The following is a 22,098-nucleotide window of genomic DNA, read 5'->3' as shown; positions in this document are numbered from 1 at the left end:
ACAATTAAGAATGCAATGAAAGTTAATTCAAGACTATTCAATCAGCGCTGCGAATATCAAAAACTCTGTCCCAGAGGTAAAAAAAAAAACACTTAACGATGAATATAATCTCTAATGCCATCAAGACAACTCAGAGATGCTCATTTTGCATTCAGTGGCAGATCTTGGCTCGCTAAAGGACATAAAATGAAGGTTAAACCTGCAGTAGGCAGAAGGTTGTTGGCATCATTGGGCAAAAATTCCATAATAACCTTTCAGTATATTGTAATTCAAGTGTTCTGAGAGAAAACTAGACTTTTGCACCTCCTCATGGCTCTGTTTTCAGGCTTTAAAAGATCTAGCCCGTGATCATAGGATCACTCGGATCAAACGGTGAAGCTAGGCAGCAATGATAAAATATGAATCAATATTTTGTTACTGTAATGCCTATTTCTCGCCTCAAATGTTTTCAAAAACATCTCGTAGTGTACTGTTTAGCTGTAAAATGAGAAAGTTTGCTCCGGCTGGTGGGCGGTGCTTGGTATTTCCTCAACTGATCTCAACATGGCTGCTGGGTCACAAACTTTCTCATTTTAACAGCTAAACAGTACACTAGAACATGTTTCTGAAAACATTTGAGGAGAGAAATAGGCATTACAGTAACAGAATATTGATTCATATTTGATCAGCGCTGCCTAGCTTCACCGTTTGAGCCGAGTTCGCAAGTGATTGAAAGCTGCTCAGAGACGGCAAGGCTCCAGATCAGCTCTGATCGGTTGTTTTCTTCCGGTCTGTGAAATCTTGCAGATGCCATTAGGAGCTCCGGAGGACACAGAGGCACATGATTTTTTCTTTCAGATTACCTGTCTCATGCAACTGTCAGGATATAGTGACTTTTTTTAATCACATTTGCTCCATTTCTACCAACTGCAGCTTTAATTCAGATTTTCTTTGTAAATCTTTGACACTGTCCTCAGTAAAAAGCCATAATCTTTTTGTCTGATGAGGGGAGAACGTCATAGACGTGTTTGTTTTGACTGCAGTTATGTCTTTAAGATATTATCATGGTAATTTGGGTGTTGTGCGTTATGTCATCCTTATGAAATGAAGGGAAATTGCTGCTATTAGTGTCGCTGTGGGATGATTAGGAGGAGGAGGAGGAGGAGGAGGAGGAGGAGGAGGAGGAAGATGATCACTGTGTGGCAGTGAGGGTTGTGATGTGCAAATTTGTAAAGCTCCCTCTAAATATCAGGTTTGCTGTGAAAATCAGGTCCATTCTCCTCAGTAGGTTACTGAGCTGCAGAGGTGCAGTGCAGTGACGAAACAAGTGGGTAGTGATACTTTATGAAAGTCATCCGTTTTGATTAACTGGCTTCTCTTTGACACCTTCTGAGTCTCTGATGTGCACTAAAGCTGCTGCAAACACTGCGTCTCGTACGGTGTAGAGCTGTTGATATTTCATTTATTCTTAAACCAAGGACTCCTTTCGTCCAGGGCTGGGGTATATAGCGATATAATATCGATATTGTGATATGAGACTAGATATCGTCATAGATTTTGGATATCGTAATATGGCATAAGTGTTGTCTTTTCCTGGTTTTAAAGGTTGGACTACAGTAAAGTGATGTAATGTTCTGAACCTACCAGACTGTTCTAACTGTTCTATTATTTGCCTGTACCCACTTAGTCATTATAATCACATTACTGATGATTATTTATCAGAAATCTGATTGTGTATATATTTCGTTAAAGCACCAGTGATCAACCCTACAGCATCATAGCAATATCGATATTATAAAAAATATCGTGACATTTGATTTTCTCCATTACGCCCAACCCTACTTCCTTCTCGCAGCTTGTTTTCTCTGCATTTGCACGTATATGTATGTGCTATATCTTTATATAGTTTCTGTGTAGCTTTGTCTTGAGCAAAAGGGAAAACTAAGGCCCTTTTCAGGCTGTGCCTCAGAGAGGGACAGAAAGCCCTCCAGCTTGGTCAGCCTAGTAACCACCAGGCTCTGTGCAGCACACTCAGGGAAGCAGAGCCACTTGCTTGTGCAGCAAGCAGTCCCATCCCCCTCCTCCCACATTCCCTCTCTCCCTCTTCTCTCCATATTGTCCTCTTGCCCATTTCCCTCAGTGTTATAAATTACAAACGACACAAACCTCCAGGCCTAATGCCCTGCCATGGACGCCTTCCAAGCTGCACTTTTTGGAGAGCCAAGAGGCTGGCTTCATTGATAACACCGGGCACAATGTCCGTCTCTCCATTTGCTGGCAGGAGGAAAAGCCCAAGACGGGCCCTTCGGAAGGCCCGGAAAGACACCAGCGCTTTTTACAATCAGCTGATGGAGCCTACTTTTCTGAGACTTCAGCAGTGCTAGCAGTGTTTCATTTCAACCAGCCATGCAAAACACATCAATAATAAATAAAACAACAAAAAGGATTGAGCATCAAGACTTAGTCTTACATGATGCCCTATGATTTAATTATTAATGAGGGATGTCTGTGGGAAACTAATCAAAGTCTTTTCATTTGAAAAAGTCTCACACCATTGTTTTGGTTTGTGAGAAATTGGCACCAGCCTCCCGTAACTATTTATTAGCAAAAGCCAATGGGTCATAAAGTGTCTTTCTCAAAGGTGCATGTGACCATTTCATTCCCTCACGCTGCCAAAGTACTATGAAAGGAAAAATCCACCTAAAACCCCAATTGATAACCATCTCCATATTAAGAATAAATACCTTGAATCAAAGCTTTCATATATTTAATGTAGGGCTGTCAATGGATTCAAATATTTAATCACGATTAATCGCAAATTAATCACACATTTTTTATCTGTTCAAAATGTACCTTAAAGGGAGATTTGTCAAGTATTTAATACTCTTATCAGCATGTGAGTGGGCAAATATGCTTGCTTTATGCAAATGTATGTGTATATTTATGGTTGGAAATCAATTAATAACACCAAACAATGACACATATTGTCCAGAAACCCTCACAGGTACTGCATTTAGCATAAAAAATATGCTCAAATCATAACATAGCAAACTGCAGCCCAACAGGCAACAACAGCTGTCAGTGTGTCAGTGTGCTGACTTGACTATGACTTGCCCCAAACTGCATGTGATTATCATAAAGTGGGCATGTCTGTAAAGGGGAGACTCATGGGTACTCAGAGAACCAATTTCCATTCACATATCTTGATATCAGAGCGCATTAAAAATGGCCATAACAGTATTTCCTCAACAAAATTTATAGTAAGTTTGGAGCGTCATTTAGCCGGCAGGCCATCGGGTTTTTAAGAGGTTAATTAAAAATCAATACAGCGTCTTGGATAATTGATACAGTATCGCAAAACATAATATCGCAATACTCATGTGTATCGATATATTCTTACACCCCTAGATGTGACACAAACGACACATGTATTATGTAAGAGGAAACATGAGAAAGTGGTTGGAATACACTGTTTTTTCAGATCATTTTTGCACCATACTGTATGCAGAAATAACCCCGATAGAAACTCTGCCTATGCAGCGTTGTTGTAAATGCACAGATGCATTTTTAGGTCATTCAGTTCTCTATAGTGTGCCTGCACTTTTTTTCCCCCTCCCTAGTGTCTCCCAGCTAACAGCAAGGGGGGGGGGGGGGGGGAAACTGCTAGTAGAGCCCCACTATGGTCTGCAGGCCCCTGCCACTGCTCCAGCTGACCCTCCAGACCCGTATCCAGGCTCCAAGCCTAAACCCCATCCACAGCTGACCCTCCAGCTTCAGTTAGTATTCCTGTCCTGTTTGCAGCCTTTGCACATGGTGATTTTGCTGTGCTCACATTAGGGAGTTGTCATGTTTGGTGAATGTTAGTAAGTCTTGATGTCCTTCAGGTGACAGCTGTCAGTGTTTGTAGATATCAACTTCACTGTTCAATATTGTTGGAATAGCTATTGTATTTTAGGGTGGATTTACCCTTTTGGGCATAAGAGCTGTAACATGTTTAAAGCATCGTGTTATTTTTATGAGTAATGGTTAATTAGTAATCATTAGTAGGGACTTCATGTTCAGAGAAACAGTGTTTATGGCCATTTGAGAGTTACTGGGTCAATGTCTGAATTGTTTGAGCAGAATTATTTCAGACAATTTCTAGGAAATAGGTCCTGGTGATGATTGACTGCTGTTCACATCTTTCTACTGTGGCAGGATGGCGTACCACAAACATGGACATAAATGGATGGACTTTATTATTATATTATTAAAAAGGACCTATTGTGCTTATTTTTAGGTTCATACTTGTATTTTGGGATTCTAATAGAACATGTTAACATGTTTTAATGTTAGAAACGCTTTAGTTTATTCATACCGGCTGTGCTGCAGCATCTTTTTTCACCCTCTGTCTGAAATGCTCTGTTTGAGCTCCCGCTCCCTGCTCTGATTGGTCAGCTGGCCCACTGTTGTGATTGGTCAACAGAATCAAACTCTTTGGACTCCACTCCAGCTCCGCTCTAACTAGCTTTGTTTGAGGGCGTGCCAAACTAGCTGTTATGCAAATGTGTTACTTGGTGACATCACCAGGTTACAGCAGAAAAGGCGGAACTTCAAGCGAGGTGTTTCAGGCAGTTCAGGAGCAGTGTTTCCGTGGGGGAGAGTAACTCCCTTTGGTGTGGACTTTGGGCTTTGTAACTTTGCATAACTTTTACATGCACAAAAAACTATATAACACACTGAAGGAAAGTGAAAAAGCACAAAAGCACAATACGTCCCCGAAATGTAATGTCTATGGAAAGCTACAGCGGCCGCTACAAGCTCAGCGAACTGCGGTTGTTTGATTCTGTGGCGAAGTGTGGCCAATATAAAAGTTGGGAAAGGCTTATCTTTTAGCAGCAAAGTGCAGCCAGAGAGTACCCGCAGCCAATCAGTAAACAGATCCTGTGACTCCTGTGACATGTTGACCTATGTTACAAAGAATTTCTTCCCGCCTGAAACACATGAACACGCCTCCCAGCTGCAGAAAGATGTAATTATTGCACCGAGCCGCACTTCGCCGCTGCCTGGTGTGAATTTGGAGTAAGGTTAAGATTCTGATAAACCTTTACAGCTCATTTACACTGAGATTTAACTACTAACTGATTGATACTCTGTTAAAATGTTTATATATTACTAACATGGCCTTTAAGCTACAGTTATTAAAGGTGAGAACTAAAATCAGTTACACAACAGTAAGTATGCAATCAGCCAGCCCTGCACCACGCAATGCAGTAACCAAGTCATCATTTGAACAGGGAGTTCATGAGATTTAACCAGGATACTGTCCTTTAGATTTCACAAAAAGTGATATTTCCACTGGAGTGAATATTTGCATAAAAACCGTATCATATATCATATATCATATATCATATTTCACTCACCGTGATGATTTATGTAGCCAGTAATGTAATAGAAACCACACAGGAGGCAGGATGTTCTTGGAGGTTGCATGTTTTCCTCAATAACCCACATTCTCAAAGCTTATTGCACAAAGCACGGGAGCTTTTTTATAGAGTACTTAGCTCATTCTAGCTTTAAGGATTTCGCCCCGGCTAATTGTTTTTATTGAGGTATTAATTATGAGTTTCAAAGCTTCAAGTACTCGGTGCCAAACATGCGTGTTTTCAGGTGTTTAATTAGCTTACTCTTGACTGTGTCACGAGTGCATCGAATGATTCGGCCACAGTAGTGACATATTACTGCTGCTGATTTTGGTGATATTCATTACTAAAGTTTATTGTCAGAAGTATTATAAAAAAACGTTGTCATTTTAAACACGTCAGCGATTTATTACGCATTCATACAGTATCACACTTTACAGAATGGGCTTGTATATGATTAAACACAATAAGAGGTGACTTAAACAAATTATATGGTTGCATTTATATGGCACTTTTATCCAAAGAACGTGATACAATTTGGCTCTTATTCACCCCCACACACACATCACACATCACAGCCGGGGATCGAACCGCCAACCCAGTGATTAGTGGACGATCCGCTCAAATGATCAACGGCTTACTGCACACAAAATTTGCTCCTACTAACAGCCTGTGTTAAGTGAGATAAATGTTGTGTTGTTCAACTTTAAACATGTGTGATATATAAAAGAAAATAGCATTGAGCTTAAAGTCACATGGAAGCAGCAGTTGGAGTGTCTTTAGCTTCCATAACAGGAAGTATTCCCAAGTGGAACAGAATAGTGGGTGGAGTGTTATTATGATAAGGCTTAAAGGTGCTATTGATAATATTGATAACATTGAGCTGCCAAATGTCGCATTCTCCTTCCCCCCTTTCTTTGCATTAACTTCACAACAAGTCGTTGCCAGGCACTTACTATCAATCTCAGCCATTTATCTATTTTTTTCCACACTGATGACCCAGAGATACCACGTGATATAGCGTTGTTTTACTATTGGTTCACAAGCCTTGTTAGAAGTGGAAACCAAAAGTCAATTATCTTCCACAAAGATAAACAAAACATTAATTATGGACCCGCCAACATTTTAAAAATGATGAATTCACAATCATAATATTTTTTTTCAGAAAAAGTCATACTTTTATTCAGCACCTTTCTAAAGGCTCTATGGGTGTGTTATTATTTTTTTTAATATATATATATATATATATATGTATATTTCTCTACATAAAAAAGTTATCAATAAGACCTTTAAAATCAAATACCTCAAATTTGATTGGATTGCTCAAAAGCGGACGTTGCTTAGCAAATATGGCACAATACGGAGCTGTGCAGAGATACAGAGCTATAGCGGCATGTCTGTCTCCACCCTCCACATCAGGAGGGGGAGGATGACGGAGAAATTACAAAATTAGACATCAACCACGCTCTTTGATAGCCACGGTTAGCTAGTCACCCAAATCATAAGTTATTGAATCAATTCATGTACGCATATGCCCCCAACTTCAAGATCATCGAAAATTCAACTTTTAACAAATTGTATTTCTTCTTTCAAAAGTGACATAGTTTTGCTTTAAGTACAGAGCTGGTGTGAAGATGTATTCAGCATAGCTTAGCAATAATACCAGAAACAGAGAGAAACAGCTGGCCTGGTTCTGTCCATTGTAAAAAAGAAAATGTGGCTGTCAACACCTTTTTAAGATCACACATTAACATGTTGTATATTATTTGTTCAATCTATAAAATAGGGCGGTCAAAGTTAACGCGATAATAAGGCGTTATAGCAAATTTGTTTTAACGCCACTAATTTCTTTAACACATTAACACAATCGATCTTTCGGAGCTTGCAGTGGGCTCAGTTTTAAAGCAAGAGTGAAGATACTGGCAACATATGAAACTAAGGAATCCATTGGTACCAACCATGGCATACTAGCTTGTCAGGAAAGAGGCTAAATAACGCTCCAAACTTGCACTAAGTTTCGGCAAGGAAACACCGGCATGGCCATTTTCTAAGGGGTCCCTTGACCTCTGACCTCAAGATATGTGAATGAGAATTGGTTCTATGGGTACCCACGAGTCTCCCCTTTACAGACATGCCCACTTCATGATAATCACATGCAGTTTGGGGTTCTGTAACTAGTTTGCACTTGCTTTTTTTCTGTTACACATCTTGTTACACTATGGTGTGGGCTGCCAGACATGGTTGGTGGGCATAGATTTGGGTTTCACTAACCAACATTTAGTCCATTTTAATTGAACTCAGGTGCAGTTCAACCTCTGGTGCGGTTCGTTGTGAATGCAGTAATCGTACTCTGGTGGACCAAAACAACCGATCACTGCTTGTGAGCTTCTTGGATGAGAAGTGAAACGTCTTCAAGAATCTAAACCAAGTCCCGTTGCTGCCTGTTATTTAACCCTTACTCGGATACCATGACCTGGATGACCGAGAACCTTCACAAACACAGGAAGTGTTGCATTTTTTTATATAATGAATAGAAATGATAATGTAAAAGCAACATTTTTACCATTCCACCGGTGCAACCGACTGCAAATTCTGACTTTCTGTCCAGGGTGTCGCTATTGCACCAAGTTAGCGCATAGAGCTTTGAATATGTCGTTGTTAAAGAAAGTATGCTAACGTCTGCTAGTGTAGAGAGGCTGTCTCGAATTATACTAAGTACTATAAACCATGTGAGCAGCCAAACTTGTATTCCTAACCCAGACCAAGTGAAAGAATCATAAATCAGTGTGAGACTAGCGATGAAACATAATGATTTAAGCTCTTTGATTGGTTTAAGCTCTGTCAAACTAGTTGCCGTTGTTCATGAGAACACAATTTTGTTTTACTCAATGTCAAAGCAAGAAATACTACTTTCATGTGTTTTGCTACTTAAAAACACCCCCAGTTCTTGTCATCGTTGTGTGATGTGCTCACCATTCAGCAGTTGCAACACTCAACATAACAGAGCAGCACCTGACCACAGGCCCATTCATTTATCCCCACTGGTTTCCCATTGATGCCTCTCCTTATGACTGAGGCCCAAAGGAATCTCCACCCAGGGGACCTTTCAACAACAAACGCAGCCAGCTACGACAGCAAGCTGCTTCTCTGAATGAACAACAATGTCATTCCAGCAGTGTGTGTGTGTGTGTGTGTGTGTGTGTGTGGCTGTACTGTATGTGTGTGTGTGTGTGTGTGTGTGTGTAGTGAAACACCACTGGCTAGTAGCAGCAGAGTGATCTTGTGACCAAGGCCCCTTAATGACAGTTAGGAGCTGTGAGCAGACTTAACTTCTCTGCGTTACCCTGATTAGTCCATATCATGCCGACTGTATTGTTTGACCCGAGGGACCGAAGCATCAGTGACTGAACACCAGTGGTGGAATTTAACCTAGTACATTTACTCGGATACTGTACCTAAGTACAATTAAGTACTTTTCCTGCACTACTTTTCGAAGGGGAATATTGTACTTCTAACTCTACTACATTTATTTGATGACTTAAGTTACTTTGCAGATTCAGATTATTAATACAACATATAATCAACTACTAAATTATGATGGTTATTATAGATTAAGCCAGTGGTTCCCAACCTATTTTCCTTAAAGTCCCCCCCCCCACACTTGTGTCTAAGAAAATCTGAGCCCCCGTATCTTTCTTCAACTTTCTTTAATGAATATAACTCCTCAGTTTCGTAAATAAAATGTTGACGTCTTAACGGATTTGCCAAGCGAATGCAGATAGTGTTAGAGCCACAATTAATTTTTTGTTATTGTGGTTAAATAAATGTAATTTATGGTGTTAGCTTGTTGCAAGAACACCCAGATAACACGTGTTACCAGGTGCGTCAAGCAGGAGAGCAAATAGGTTTTTGACCGCAGTGAAAATGTTGTTTTTGAAAGTCTAAATGCCAACAAATATGGATTGAAACTGACTATTTAGTTAGATTTTGCTACTAAGTAGCAAAATAATGTGCAAGTGACCCTTACACATCACATCACTAGCTATAATCCAATAATATAATGTACTGTACATGAAATGAGCCATTCTGCATAATGAGTACTTTTACTTTTGGTATAGTACATTTTGATCCTAATACTAATACACATAATAATAATAATAACATAACATAATGTAATAATATGTACTTTTACTTCAGTAACATTTTGAAAGACTTACTTGTAACAGAATATTGTTTCCACTGTGGTATTACTACCTTCACTTTAGTAAAAGATCTGAGTATTTCTTCCACCACTGCTGAACACAAACCCCAGGCTGGCTGAGGTCACACACAAATACGTCTGCTTTATAATGCAGCCGAGTTCAAATTAAGCTTTTACAAAAGGTTAAAAGAAGTGAGTAGTTACTTGTTGATTTCTGTTGTCATTGCATGTATAAAGCTTTCTGAGCACAGGACAGTGTCTGTAACCACTGGACCACCCTGTCTCACTAAATGCGGGCAACTGCATTTCCCATAACCCCATTTATAGCAAGAGTGCTTCTTACTTTTGTGCCATTAATCACTGCCGCTGAATTGTCTGGGAAAACTGACAGTCACATATCAGTGTAGAGGCTTGTAGCTGTCATCTCTCTTCCTTCTTTGTTTATGGTAATACACTATTATTTAATGTGCTAATGATTTGCTGTTACAGTACTTCAAGAATGTATTATCTTTCAATCCATCATAGATTTCAAACAGTTACAGTCCCTCTTAGGCCAGTAGCTGTCATTTCAGTCTCCATGCTTCATGTCTTCACACACATGTTTGATAGTATTTGTCGTCAGCAGTAGAATATTGTGCCCGTTTTGTTTTGCTATTGAAATTACTATAGTACAATTAGAAATTCAATAGTACAGTCGTAGTGTGAGATATGAATGCGGTGACATAAAATAGACCTGCAGTTTGTCATCTGTAATTCCTTGTGTTAGCTTGTCAAGGACTGTTTAGCTTTGTCTGAACTGTGAGTGTACAACCGTGTGTGTGTGTGTGTGTGTGTGTGTGTGTGTGTGTGTGCAAATGAATATTATGTCTGTGCTTCCCAGCTTTCTTGCTGGAGAACCAGTGAATTACAAACCATCCCCATAACTCAAAGATAGTAGCCCGAGACTACAGTATGAAACCCTACTTGGAAAGGGAAGTGCTTTGGTCTTGGACATAAGAATATGTTTCCTCACCATGTTGAGCATTACTCTGCATAGGTTGGGAAATAATGACTATTACAATCTGAGCTCTAGAGCAATTTGTGAGAATGCTGTGTAGGGGAGAGCACAACCATTGTGACACATCTGTTAGCATGCCAGCCTTTCTTTTGGCACAATTGGCCAAACTGGCTGCTGATGCTCAGGGTCACGTAGTATTTACTCCTACCTCCGGGTCTGAGATGTGAAGCCAATGCGGAAGTGCCTTAAGCTTTGTTTATACTCGCACGCGACACCGTGGCGCAGGCCTCAGTAGATGGCGCGTGCACTACGAGCATGTACAGTCGCGTTTATGCTCAGCGTGTTGTTTGTTGCAGTATGCTCCGAAACGCCAGGGGAAGTAGAAACTAAATGTTCTGTGGATAAGCAAGAAGTCAACGAGTGTTACTGGAAAGGAAAGTACGTACCGCCAAACATTTCATTTATGTACTGTAATTATTGCTGTCACTTATCTCCAGGTCAAATTATTGTCCCTCTCGGTGCTTCCCCTCGGGTCGCCATTCCATGAGACCTTTTTTTTTAAGCGTTTATTAAATGATCTTTCGTATTCTTCTAAAGTCTGCAGCATAAAGCCTCTTGTTTCCCCAGTGTGTTGCCTATTTCTTTCCAAGTATTTAATGACATGTGACTGTCCCTGTGGTCTCTCAATGAATAGTTGTAGAGACGTCTGTACAGGCAAACCTGCTCGGCCAGTCTTCCCTTGAAGGTATCCATGTTGAAATGAAAGGTGCAGCGAGCACAGTGGGTGTGTAGTTACAAAAATTCAGAGGGGCACGACCTAGCGCCGTGACAACTTGCGGATCCTTCGCGAACCACGCGAAAGCCGCCATGAAGTAATTTTCTGGCGCGCTCACCTTGTGCCGGCTTCACTACGGCGGCCATAAACAACACTTTAAACTTGCATTCTGTCTAATAGCCAGCAGGGGGCGACTCCTCTGGTTACAAAAAGAAGTCTGATTGTATAGAAGTCTATGAGAAAATGCTTACTTCTCACTTGATTTATTACCTCAGTAAACATTGTAAACATGAGTTTATGGTCTCAATCGCTAGTTTCAAGTCTTCTTCAATACAGCATGATGTTCATTTTGTAAATTATGGTCCCATTTAGAGTCAAATGGACCATAAAGGAGGGGATGCTTTAGGGCATGGTTACCTTGTGATGCAACAGGTTGCTACCACAGGGTTGTCCGGTCAGGGAGTTGTCCGTGTTTTCATCTTATAACTTTAACCCTTTCACAGTGTGTTTTCAGTTCATGAAAGTTAATTATAACCTTTGTGGTCGCCTAAAAATGCCTTTTTCAGCATTCAGTTGTGCTTACTGTAGCTCTACATTCTCGTGTCACTTCTGGTTGCAAAGAACCAACATGGTGATGGCCAAAATGACGAACTTAAGTCTTAAAAATTGCAGTCCACAAACCAATGGGTGACGTCACGGTGACTACGTCCTCTTCTTATATACGGTCTATGATTTAGTCAGATTCCCTCTTCCGAGCTGATGGGAAAAACACAATTTCTCACAACTTTAGCTATATGCGTGGTGCATTAAGAAGAGAGGCTGTCTCGAATTATCAAATCTCCAGCAACACTTTTAAATATTGAGAAAGACTTAATGAAGGAGACTCTTGTGTTTCACATATGGTTATAATAAAAAATAAAAATAAAAACATTCAGATGCAAACTTGGGGAAACCATAAAAATATTGATGGCCAGGTAAACACCAGCTTCTCCTAAACTCTGCACTCCAGGGAAAATTTGCACTTTTCCTTTAAGTTTCCTTTTCCTTTTAGTCTCTCCAGGTAACAGTTTCAATACAGTTCTCACAGCGCATAAAGTCTTATTGGCAGGTGCGTAAGATTAAAAAAAAAAAGACTAATGCCTGGTACAGACGACACGAGAATCAAGCCAATATTGGGCCTGATTCCCCCTCCCGATAATCTTCAGCAAAGCCTTGATTTTTTGATGGTTCTAAAGATTATCTTTCCAGATATTCTTGTGGTGTGAGGTATATTTTTGCATCCCCCGATCTGCTCGGAAGTCCAGTGGCATGGCCATGTTTGTTTACACTAAAGTCACGTTTGATTGCGAGAGACTTTGCGAGATTTCTGTTTTTTTTAGTCGGGACTCTTGTTGTTCATGAATGAATCTGTTAGTGTGTGGTGTGTTGTTTTGGCTAAAATCGTTGCTCACCACACACTATACAAACAAAACGGTTAAATTTAACATAACACGTCGTTATATGTGGTGTCTCTCACATTCAAAAAAGCCTTTAGTGTGGGCCAGCCTTAGAAGGGAACAAAATAATCCCTTATAGTCAAATTCTTTGAGTGACGTCACTTGTAGGTTTTCCAGAGCCTCTCTAGACCAGCAGCTGTATTCCCCTTTACAGTAAATGACTGAATATGGTCGGTTCCCTTAATTATATTATTCATTCATTCATTATCTGTAACCATTTATCCTATTCAGGGTCACGGGGGGCTGGAGCCGATCCCAGCTGACATTAGTATTATTGAATTTGTCTGTTTTATCTATAATACTGGCAGACAAGGAAATACAGACACTTATAAACACAAACATACAGAGAGACACACATTCCACTTACAGAATGTCTCCAGATAATACAGGCCAAGACGCAGAACAATGTTATTTCATTGCATATATGTTCAGACCAAATGTTTGTGTAAATGAAGAAGCTTTAAATAGTCGACATGTCAGCTGCATCGGGGTAAAGTTTTTGTCCATGGCAATGGAAAAATGGGTCAGAACGGCTGGAAACTTTCACTGGAGGTAGATTTAGAAGAAAGACTGTCCAATGGGTTCCCATCACCCTAACTTTGCACTATATTTGTCAGTGCTCAAATATTTGGAAAAATAGGGGGAGAGCAAGAGAGGGAGGGGGGCAATGATGAGTGTCCACAACAGATACTGACCCCTCATACTCCCACCCCAACTCTCCAAGCCTTACGGGCCTATTTATAGGGGGAAATTGCGCTATGGAAAAATATGACAAAGCTGCATTCCATAAATAAGCTGGGAATGGTGGAAAAGAGCACACGGCTCAGTCTCTGAAGGCCTGAGTCGAGGTTCTCAGGCTTGGCTTTGGATTGACGGATGAATGAATGAATGGATGGATGGATGGATGGATGAATTGTTGGTTTGGCCCAATGCAGCTATCAAGAGTTGGAGTGCTTTTAATTTGGGCTTTTGTCAATCTACAGGGTAAAATGAGCCCACTGAAAATATTGATGCTTGAATTGTTGTATCCTCAGTTAAGTATTGTCCACAGTATTTGTTACTGTGGTGACAGAAACGTTGGCACACTGGTCATTATAAGGTAATTAAATCAATCTGTATCTTCAGAGAGTGTACTTGGTTACCTATCATTGGGGGCACAGGTCATGTTTTTTTCCTTTCATTAAGGGACCTGAAGTCTAGTTTACATTATATAATTTGAAGTTACTCATGGTGGGAATTTTAAAGGCTTATATCAATATTTTTAGTGGGGCTGTCTAAGTTAACGCGATAATAACACGTTACCACTAATTTCTTTAACGCATTTACACAACTTGCAATTTTTAATTAACCTCTTAAAAATCCGACGGGCCACTGCCGTCGGGTTCGGCCGCTTTTTGATATTTCGGAGGTTGTAACAGGCTCAGTTTTAAAGCTAGAGTGAAGATACTGGCATCATATGAAACTAGAAAACCTAAAGAATCCATCGTCTATGTTGCAACTACCATGTCATACTAGCTTGTAGTGAAGGAGGAGATATGTGAATGAAAATGGGTTCTATGGGTACCCACGAGTCTCACCTTTACAGACATGCCCACTTTATGATAATCACATGCAGTTTGGGGCAAGTCATAGTCAAGTCAGCACACTGACACACTGACAGCTGTTGTTGCCTGTTGGGCTTGAGGTTGCCATGTTATGATTTGAGCATATTTTAATGCTAAATGCAGTACCTGTGAGGGTTTCTGGACAATATGTGTCATTGTTTTGTGTTGTTAATTGATTTCCAATAATAAATATATACATACATTTGCATAAAGCAAGCATATTTGCCCACTCCCATTTTGATAAGAGTATTAAATACTTGAGAAATCTCGCTTTAAGGTACATTTTCAACAGATAAAAAATGTGCGACTAGTTTGCGATTAACGACAGACAATCATGCGATTAATCGCGATTAAATATTTTAATCGATTGAAAGCCATGCTAGCAGCGTGTCTCCCGACTCAAATATCTAACAAACATTACATGGATTTCAAACAAATTTTGTACCACATTCATGGTCCCCAAAGGATGAGTTTGGTGATTTCCTGTAGCGCCACCAGCAGGTTAACATTTTTTCAACTATTAAGGGGGTGACCTCAGTAATTTCTAAAATGGAGATCTACCTGTGGAGAAGAGATCTATTGCTGTGCATCGTCATCCTTACGCAGTCAGTGTTTTAATGCACACAATTTGCGGTGTGGCCCCTGACTCTCTCCTCGGTGAGATTAAACACTTCCTGGTACCTGAGTCATCTGATGCTTTGTTGTTAGGGGGAAACAAAATAATCCTGTGTGTTTGTGTATGTGTGTGTGTCTTTACTTAGACTGAAACTGCCATTTACAGGTCTAATGACACAACCATTATTCTCAGAAATGTTTCAGAAATTGCTCATGAGAGCCTTTTACTAATGACTTTTCATGAATGAATTTCAGTCTCTGGCCCAAGAAAACATGCTTCCTTAATGGATGAAATCGAAAGTGAATTGACCCCCCGACCCTGATGTGTGCAGTGTGCATGTGTGCTGGACTACCCAGCATGCATTCAGCCTCAGCCCAGCTAGACAGCCCCAGATGTCAGGCAGCAGTGGTGGCTTATAGGACCCCAGACGACTGGTCCTCGCAAGGACACGCTCTCCCCGTGGCCCGCTGCCAAGTTCCAGGCTCCAGATAGTCCAGAGGGTCAGCCTCCCCGTTCTACCTCCAGTCCCCTCCCTCACAAAACCCACTGCCATAACAGCAGCTAAGGAGCTATGAATAAACAGGCTGTCATTGTCTCGTAATATATTTATGGAAGACAGAAGCTGCATTTTTTCTGTTGCTTGTGTGGTATTTTGTCTTTGTGGGAAACTGGAAAGTATGCACTCATCTTGTGGGACTGCGAGACAAAATGATTTGGAGTGGAGCTACTGTGCGAAAAACAAGTGTGTGTGTGTGTGTGTGTGTGTGTGTGTGTTTGTGTGTGTGTGTGTGGCATTGACAGAGACAGGAATAGACTTTAGATAGACTTTAGACAAAAACACCAGAAGAGGAGTTTACATGGGTACAGTGCTCGTAAATTGGCAACTTTTAGATCTTCATTACCATAAAATAGTGCCACTTGAAACTACCATCATTTAGAATCTTGTGGTGCTCATAAAGGTCAGTTGATCAAGCTGATTTGAATTTTCAATGCACTTTTTGTAAGCCGCTACAGACAAAAGTGTCTGTGAATAAATGTTTGTGTATTTAGAGCAAGAAAGTATCCAAATCTATCTATCCATCCACCTTGAAAAGCATGTGAGAATTTTACTGTATGATTCTCAACTCTGATGTCTGTTTTGCTTCTTGCTAATGTTAAGTAAGTCATATACTGTATAATAAGATTAATATTCATAATATACACTGTAGTCCGATATGCTCCACTCCCTAGTTGACTGTTACATTGCGCAGCTACCACTGGCATATGTTATACGATACATAACACTGATCAGCATCCTACAAGAAATGATAAAATAGTGTGGAGGGGAAAAAATAAAAATAAACTAGAGACCATCTTGCGATGGGATCACGCCAGCCGTGACACCAAATCAGACCAGGGTCGTAAAGTGGGGAAGGGCACCTTCCCATTTCCTACCCCCCTACTTTCGGCGCCCTTGCTCGGACCACACCCGTCTTTGAAAGCGTCTTTCATTTTGATCTCAACTACACACCTGCAAAGTTTTGTGACTGTATCTTGCATGGTTGCGACGCTATCGTGGTGATAAAATCTGTCCACAGACGGAAATATAAACACCTGGCAAAGTACTCAAAACCACCTCTGTGTCTCCAGGACCACATTTTGTCATGATGACTCACACACAGACTCACAAGGTGAAAACAATACCGGCGTCACTGTCGTGCCTGATAACTACAAATTGGAAGTTTTATATGTATCTGTCTATCTGCATGTCTTGCAGCATGGCTCTAGGGATAGCTATGTATGTCTGTCGGCCTGCTGCTTTAGTCCAAACTATACTATCTCAACAACTGTTAAATGGATTGCCATGAAATTGTGTACAGCCATTCATGTTCCCCAGAGGATGAATCCTACTGACGTTTAGTCTTGTTCATGTCAAGACTAAAAGTTCACAGCCCTGCTAGCAGGTCTGTGAGACTGTACTTAGGCTCAGTAGTGCTTCGAGCTAAATGCTAACACCGACAATATTAACATGCTGATGTTTAGCAGGTAATATTTACCATGGTTTCAACTTAGGTTAGCATGTTAGTATGCTAACATTTGTTAGTTAACACTGAACACAAAGTACAACTGAGGTTGATGGGAATGCCATTAGTTCTGCATGTGTTTGGTCATGAACCAGTAAAATTGTACCTGATGATGGCACTAGATGAGAAATCAGGGGAGCACAAAGTGATTACAATTCATGCTGAGGGAGATATGAATGTTTGTAAGAAATTTCATGGAAATCCATCCAATAGTTGTCAAACAATTCACTCCGAACAAAAAGTGTCAACTAATGTTAGCACTAGAGGAAAAGTCAGGGGATCACCAACATCAGAAACCATGAATGTATATATATTGAACACACACACACACACGCTAAATCCAGGATAAACTGGATTTGTCCCTTCACCTCTGACCTCAAGATGTGTGAATGAAAATTAGTTCTATGGGTACCTACAAGTCTCCCCTTTACAGACATGCCCACTTTATGATAATCACATGTAGTTTGGGGCAAGTCATAGTCAAGTCAGCACACTGACACACTGACAGCTGTTGTTGCCTGTTGGGCTTGTGTTTGCCATGGTATGATTTGAGCATATTTTCCTCTGCTAAATGCAGTACCTGTGAGGGTTTCTGGACAAGATTTGTCATTGTTTTGTGTTGTTAATTTCTAATAATAAATGCATACATTGGCATAAAGCAAGCATACATGTATTTGACAATTCCCATGTTGATAAGGGAAAACTTTGACCTGCTGAACGCTAGCGGAAAAGTCAGAGGATTACCAACAATAGTAGACTTCATCCTCTGGGCACCATGAATTGTTTGTACAAGCTTTAATAGCAAAACATCCTATAGTTGTTGAAATATTTCACTTTGGAACAAAGTGGTCGTTAAACCGACCAAGTGACCGACATTGCTATCCCTGGAGCCACTGCACTAGTGTGGCAAGATATTTGCTCAATACATGTCACTAGTTAAACAGGTAGCCTAATGACTTCCAAAGAAAATATACTGAATAGTAAAAAGGGAATTGTGGTTGTATGGTTTTCCCTTCGCTGTCACTTCTATAGAATTTATGAAATGTCTTCTTACATTACAGCCCATGGGTCAGACTCTAAAGAAAACACTCTTAAACTTTGCATAAACATGCTTTTCTCAGTCATTTCTACTGAATAGCTTCCCATTCATTTTTTTCCCTGTGTGTCATTCCTTTTTTTACTAGTGACCTTAGCGTTCTCTGTTAAAGGTCTTACAACGGGTCATCTCTCATAGTTAACACCAAGTAAACTCCTCTGTTGAGGGAGGTGATGGAAAGTGTTCTCAATGTGAACAAACATCCTGATGGGATTAGTTTAACTTGTGAAACAAGTGACTCGCTGCTGTTACATTTGTGCGTTAGGTGAGTGTGAGCACATGGCCACTTAAAGAGCGGAACAGATTGTGTGTGATCTCAGTGATGTCCTCCACCTCTTATGAGTCAGCTCACGTAAAGGTCGGAGGTCGGGCCTCGTTTTGTGTCAGAAAGGTGAGGTTACGTTGACACACATTCCCATTGGCTGTTCCTCTGATAAAGCCGAACCTGTCATGCCACGAAGGGTGGACATAATAACAAGAACAGTTTTACAATATATTCAATCGAATACTACATTTCTGCAAAAGACATTTAAATAAATCATTACAGTGCTCACTTTTTGTCGAGACTATGTCAGAGATGTATTGATTTAACTTTTAATTTCATGAGGTTGTGGTCTGTGATGTTGTTGTGATGTTGTTACATTGTGTTGTACAGTACAGTTTCCTGTTATTTTGTCCATTCTACAATGGGTTTAAAGAGCACTTAATGATACATTAATTTGGGAAGTCTCGCTCATACAGACCTTATATAAGAAGTGGACATAGTCACCGTGACATCACCCTTTGGCTTGTGGACTGCTGTTTTGAAGCCTTGAGTTTGACAATTTGGCTGTCACCATCTTGGTTTTTGGCTGTCGCCACTTTGTTTTTTTGCAACCAGAAGTGACACGAGAGGATGGAGCTAAGTACAACCGAAAGCTGAAAAAGACATTTTTAGCAACCACAATGTTACAATTAATTTTCATGAACTGAAAACACACGAAAGGGTTAAAGTTGTAAGACAAAAACATGGACAACTCCCTGACCGGAAAACGCCGTGGTAGTGACCTGTCAATCACAAGGTAGCTACGCCCTAAAGCATCCCCTGCTTTATGGTCCATTTGACTCTAAATGGGACCATAATTTACTAAATGAACATCATGCTGTATTGAAGAAGACTTGAAACTAGCGATTGAGACCATAAACTCATGTTTACAATGTTTACTGAGGTAATGAATCAAGTGAGAAGTAGGCTCATTTTCTCATAGACTTCTATACAATCAGACTTCTTTTAGCAACCAGAGGAGTCGCCCCCTGCTGACTATTAGAAAGAATGCAAGTTTAAGACACCTCTGCATTGGCTTCACTTTTCAGACCCAGATGTTGCCCACTGCATGCAACCAAAGCCTGCTCAAACGGGAATGGTCAATGCTACTCGGACTACAAAGGGAAACCAGAACGCTTCCGATACCAAAATCTTGTCCCGTTGCCTACAGATTCTGTATTTATAAATATTAACTCTACACTACCTAGGTTTAGGCAATAAAACTACAACTTCTTTAGGTTTAGGCAACAAAATTACAACTTCTTTAGGATTAGGCAACAAAACTACAACTTCTTTAGGTTTAGGCAACAAAAACCACTAGGTTAAGTTTAGGGAAAAAGATTGTATTTTGGGTTAAAATAATTCCAAAGACAACTACACATTGTTGGTTTCACACGGAATGCAAACTCCGGTCTCCTGGATGAAAACCTTGTGTTTTGGGCCCATCCATTGTCCTCCGTCATCCACCCCTAATGGACTTTCACACTGTCTATACTACAGCGCCTGATTTCCGCTTTTGATCCTGTCATAATTATCACGGTCGCTAGAGGTTGCTGTCTTGTTCTTTTAGACCTTCTTTCGGTGATCTACCATGTGAATAGATGATAAAACCTACTTGTGGGTGTAATAGGCCCCTATTGACCCACATCTATGGGGCTTATAGTGACTGATAACACCTATTTAATAGCCTGAAAACAGTCTAATTGGCTGAAAAAAAAAATCATGAAACTAGTTTGCTGAAAACAAATCATTTTTAATTATCTCACTTCACTGGCATGTTTTCTGACTTGTCATGTTCAGTTCACACTTTCAAGATTGAATTGACACTAAGGTCGACATTCTTTGCAGAGAAAACCTAAATTTGGAAGCTTTGTTTATAAACCTGCCATGAGTGAAGAGGATGCTTTTATAAAGTAGGAAGTGAGCATTGATCTGTTTCACTGTACTGTGCTTTGCTGGCCACTCCATTTGCCTTTCCCTCTCCGGGCAGTTTAGAGTAATTGCTTGCTCAAGGACTTCTGAGGCCTGATTGCTTTAACCCACAAGGCTCCATTTGTGTTTGTCCTAGTTAAACCCAACCCTCAGTGATAAAGCAACATGCTCCAGATGTCATTGACATCTTAATAGAAATAGGGAGACTCCACTGTTCACACTTTGAACATAACACTTGAATATAGCCTGCCATTTGCAGACTATATGTAATGGTGGATTTCTGGTGTTTACATTATTAATACCTCTCTTTGTGGATCTCACCCTGCCATCCTATCAGCTGTAACCTGAGTATATTTCTTGAAAGCATCAATTCTGCATCTAATGCTCACAACATTCTCCCATTCAGACTCTCCGGCTCTGTGCACTGCACACATGAGTGTGGTGTCATCGCGTTTGTGAGGAAGCAGTGAGCTGCAGTGCAATAAAACACTCTCGGTGATCAGCCCTCGGTCCTCTCAGTCTGTGCTCTCCTGCAGCAAAGCAGCCAACATTAGCTGAAACAGCATGTGAGCACTGACTCAGTGATGTACCTGTGTTCTCCAGAAACAAACACACACACACACACACACACACGTCGCTCGCACACCCATACACTCTGACACACGCGCATGCACACGCACACACAAGCATCCTCCATTATTTACGCCAAGGTGTATCTGCATGCAAACGGCCCATTCCGAGACAATCTGATCACACAGCGGAGGCTTCGCCCGGTCTGTTCCTTCGCTCGGTGAGAATATCGCCGGGGCGGAATGGAAACTTCATTTTGCAGGGGCTAATATTAGCCTGGGCCTCTGGAAAATTCCTTTTAAATGATCACAAGCTGAGAAAAGGCAAAGAATTTGTTTAGCGTTTTGCTTGACAGTATTCTCTGCATACACGGCAGTTTGTTTCTTTTCTCTTTTTTTTCAGTTGGTACAGCTCACAGGAGGGTCCTGGGAACACAGATGTCGAGGGAGGGAGGGCTAAGGGGACTCGCATGATGACATTCAGGACTGTTTGACTGTCAGTCTGTCTGTCTCTCTGTCTGTTTGAGTTTCTGCTGGCACTGTTAACACTTGAACTACCATTGTCCCGCATCCCTGGTCATTTAACTGATACGGAGAACAAATCACTGTCTGTCACCTGCTCTGTGAGTGATCTGGAGTGTCAGACTGCTGTAGCCTCAGTGTTGTGACAGTCTCAACACTATCTGACACAAGTGATTAATTGTTCCTATTATTTCGTAGTATAAAATACCATATATAAAGTATTTATCTGTGACGTTCAACTTCTACACTATGAAATGGATCAAAGTGGAAATAGTCATGTGTCCCTGTCTGTTTGTTCACTCATACCTCCATCCCTGCCTGACCTATATTGAACTCCCTTTATCATTATATGACCCTAACTATATAACCTGTGTTTGTGTCTATGTTTTCCTAGGAAAATCCCACCTGGCCATAGTTCAGCGGGTGAACAATGAGGGCGAGGGAGACCCTTTCTACGAGGTTCTGGGTATTGTCACCCTGGAGGACGTTATTGAAGAAATCATCAAGTCGGAGATCCTGGACGAGACTGACTTGTACAGTAG

At 40.7% G+C, this 22,098-nt stretch overlaps 1 protein-coding gene across 1 annotated transcript in view; it reads left to right on the top strand.

Annotated features, from left to right (window-relative positions):
• The window catches only part of cnnm2b (cyclin and CBS domain divalent metal cation transport mediator 2b), a 63,033-nt gene that overhangs the window by 14,606 nt on the left and 26,329 nt on the right, over positions 1 to 22,098 (top strand). The window contains exon 2 of the mRNA XM_037762586.1: positions 21,951 to 22,094. Within this exon, the coding sequence (XP_037618514.1) occupies positions 21,951 to 22,094 (144 nt within the window). The remainder of the gene's footprint in view (positions 1 to 21,950; positions 22,095 to 22,098) is intronic.

The sequence above is a fragment of the Sebastes umbrosus genome, chromosome 3 (assembly GCF_015220745.1).
Source record: "Sebastes umbrosus isolate fSebUmb1 chromosome 3, fSebUmb1.pri, whole genome shotgun sequence".
Lineage (NCBI taxonomy): Eukaryota > Metazoa > Chordata > Actinopteri > Perciformes > Sebastidae > Sebastes > Sebastes umbrosus.
The sequence above is the reverse complement of the archived record's forward strand: the minus strand, read 5'-3'. Positions and strand labels throughout refer to the sequence as shown.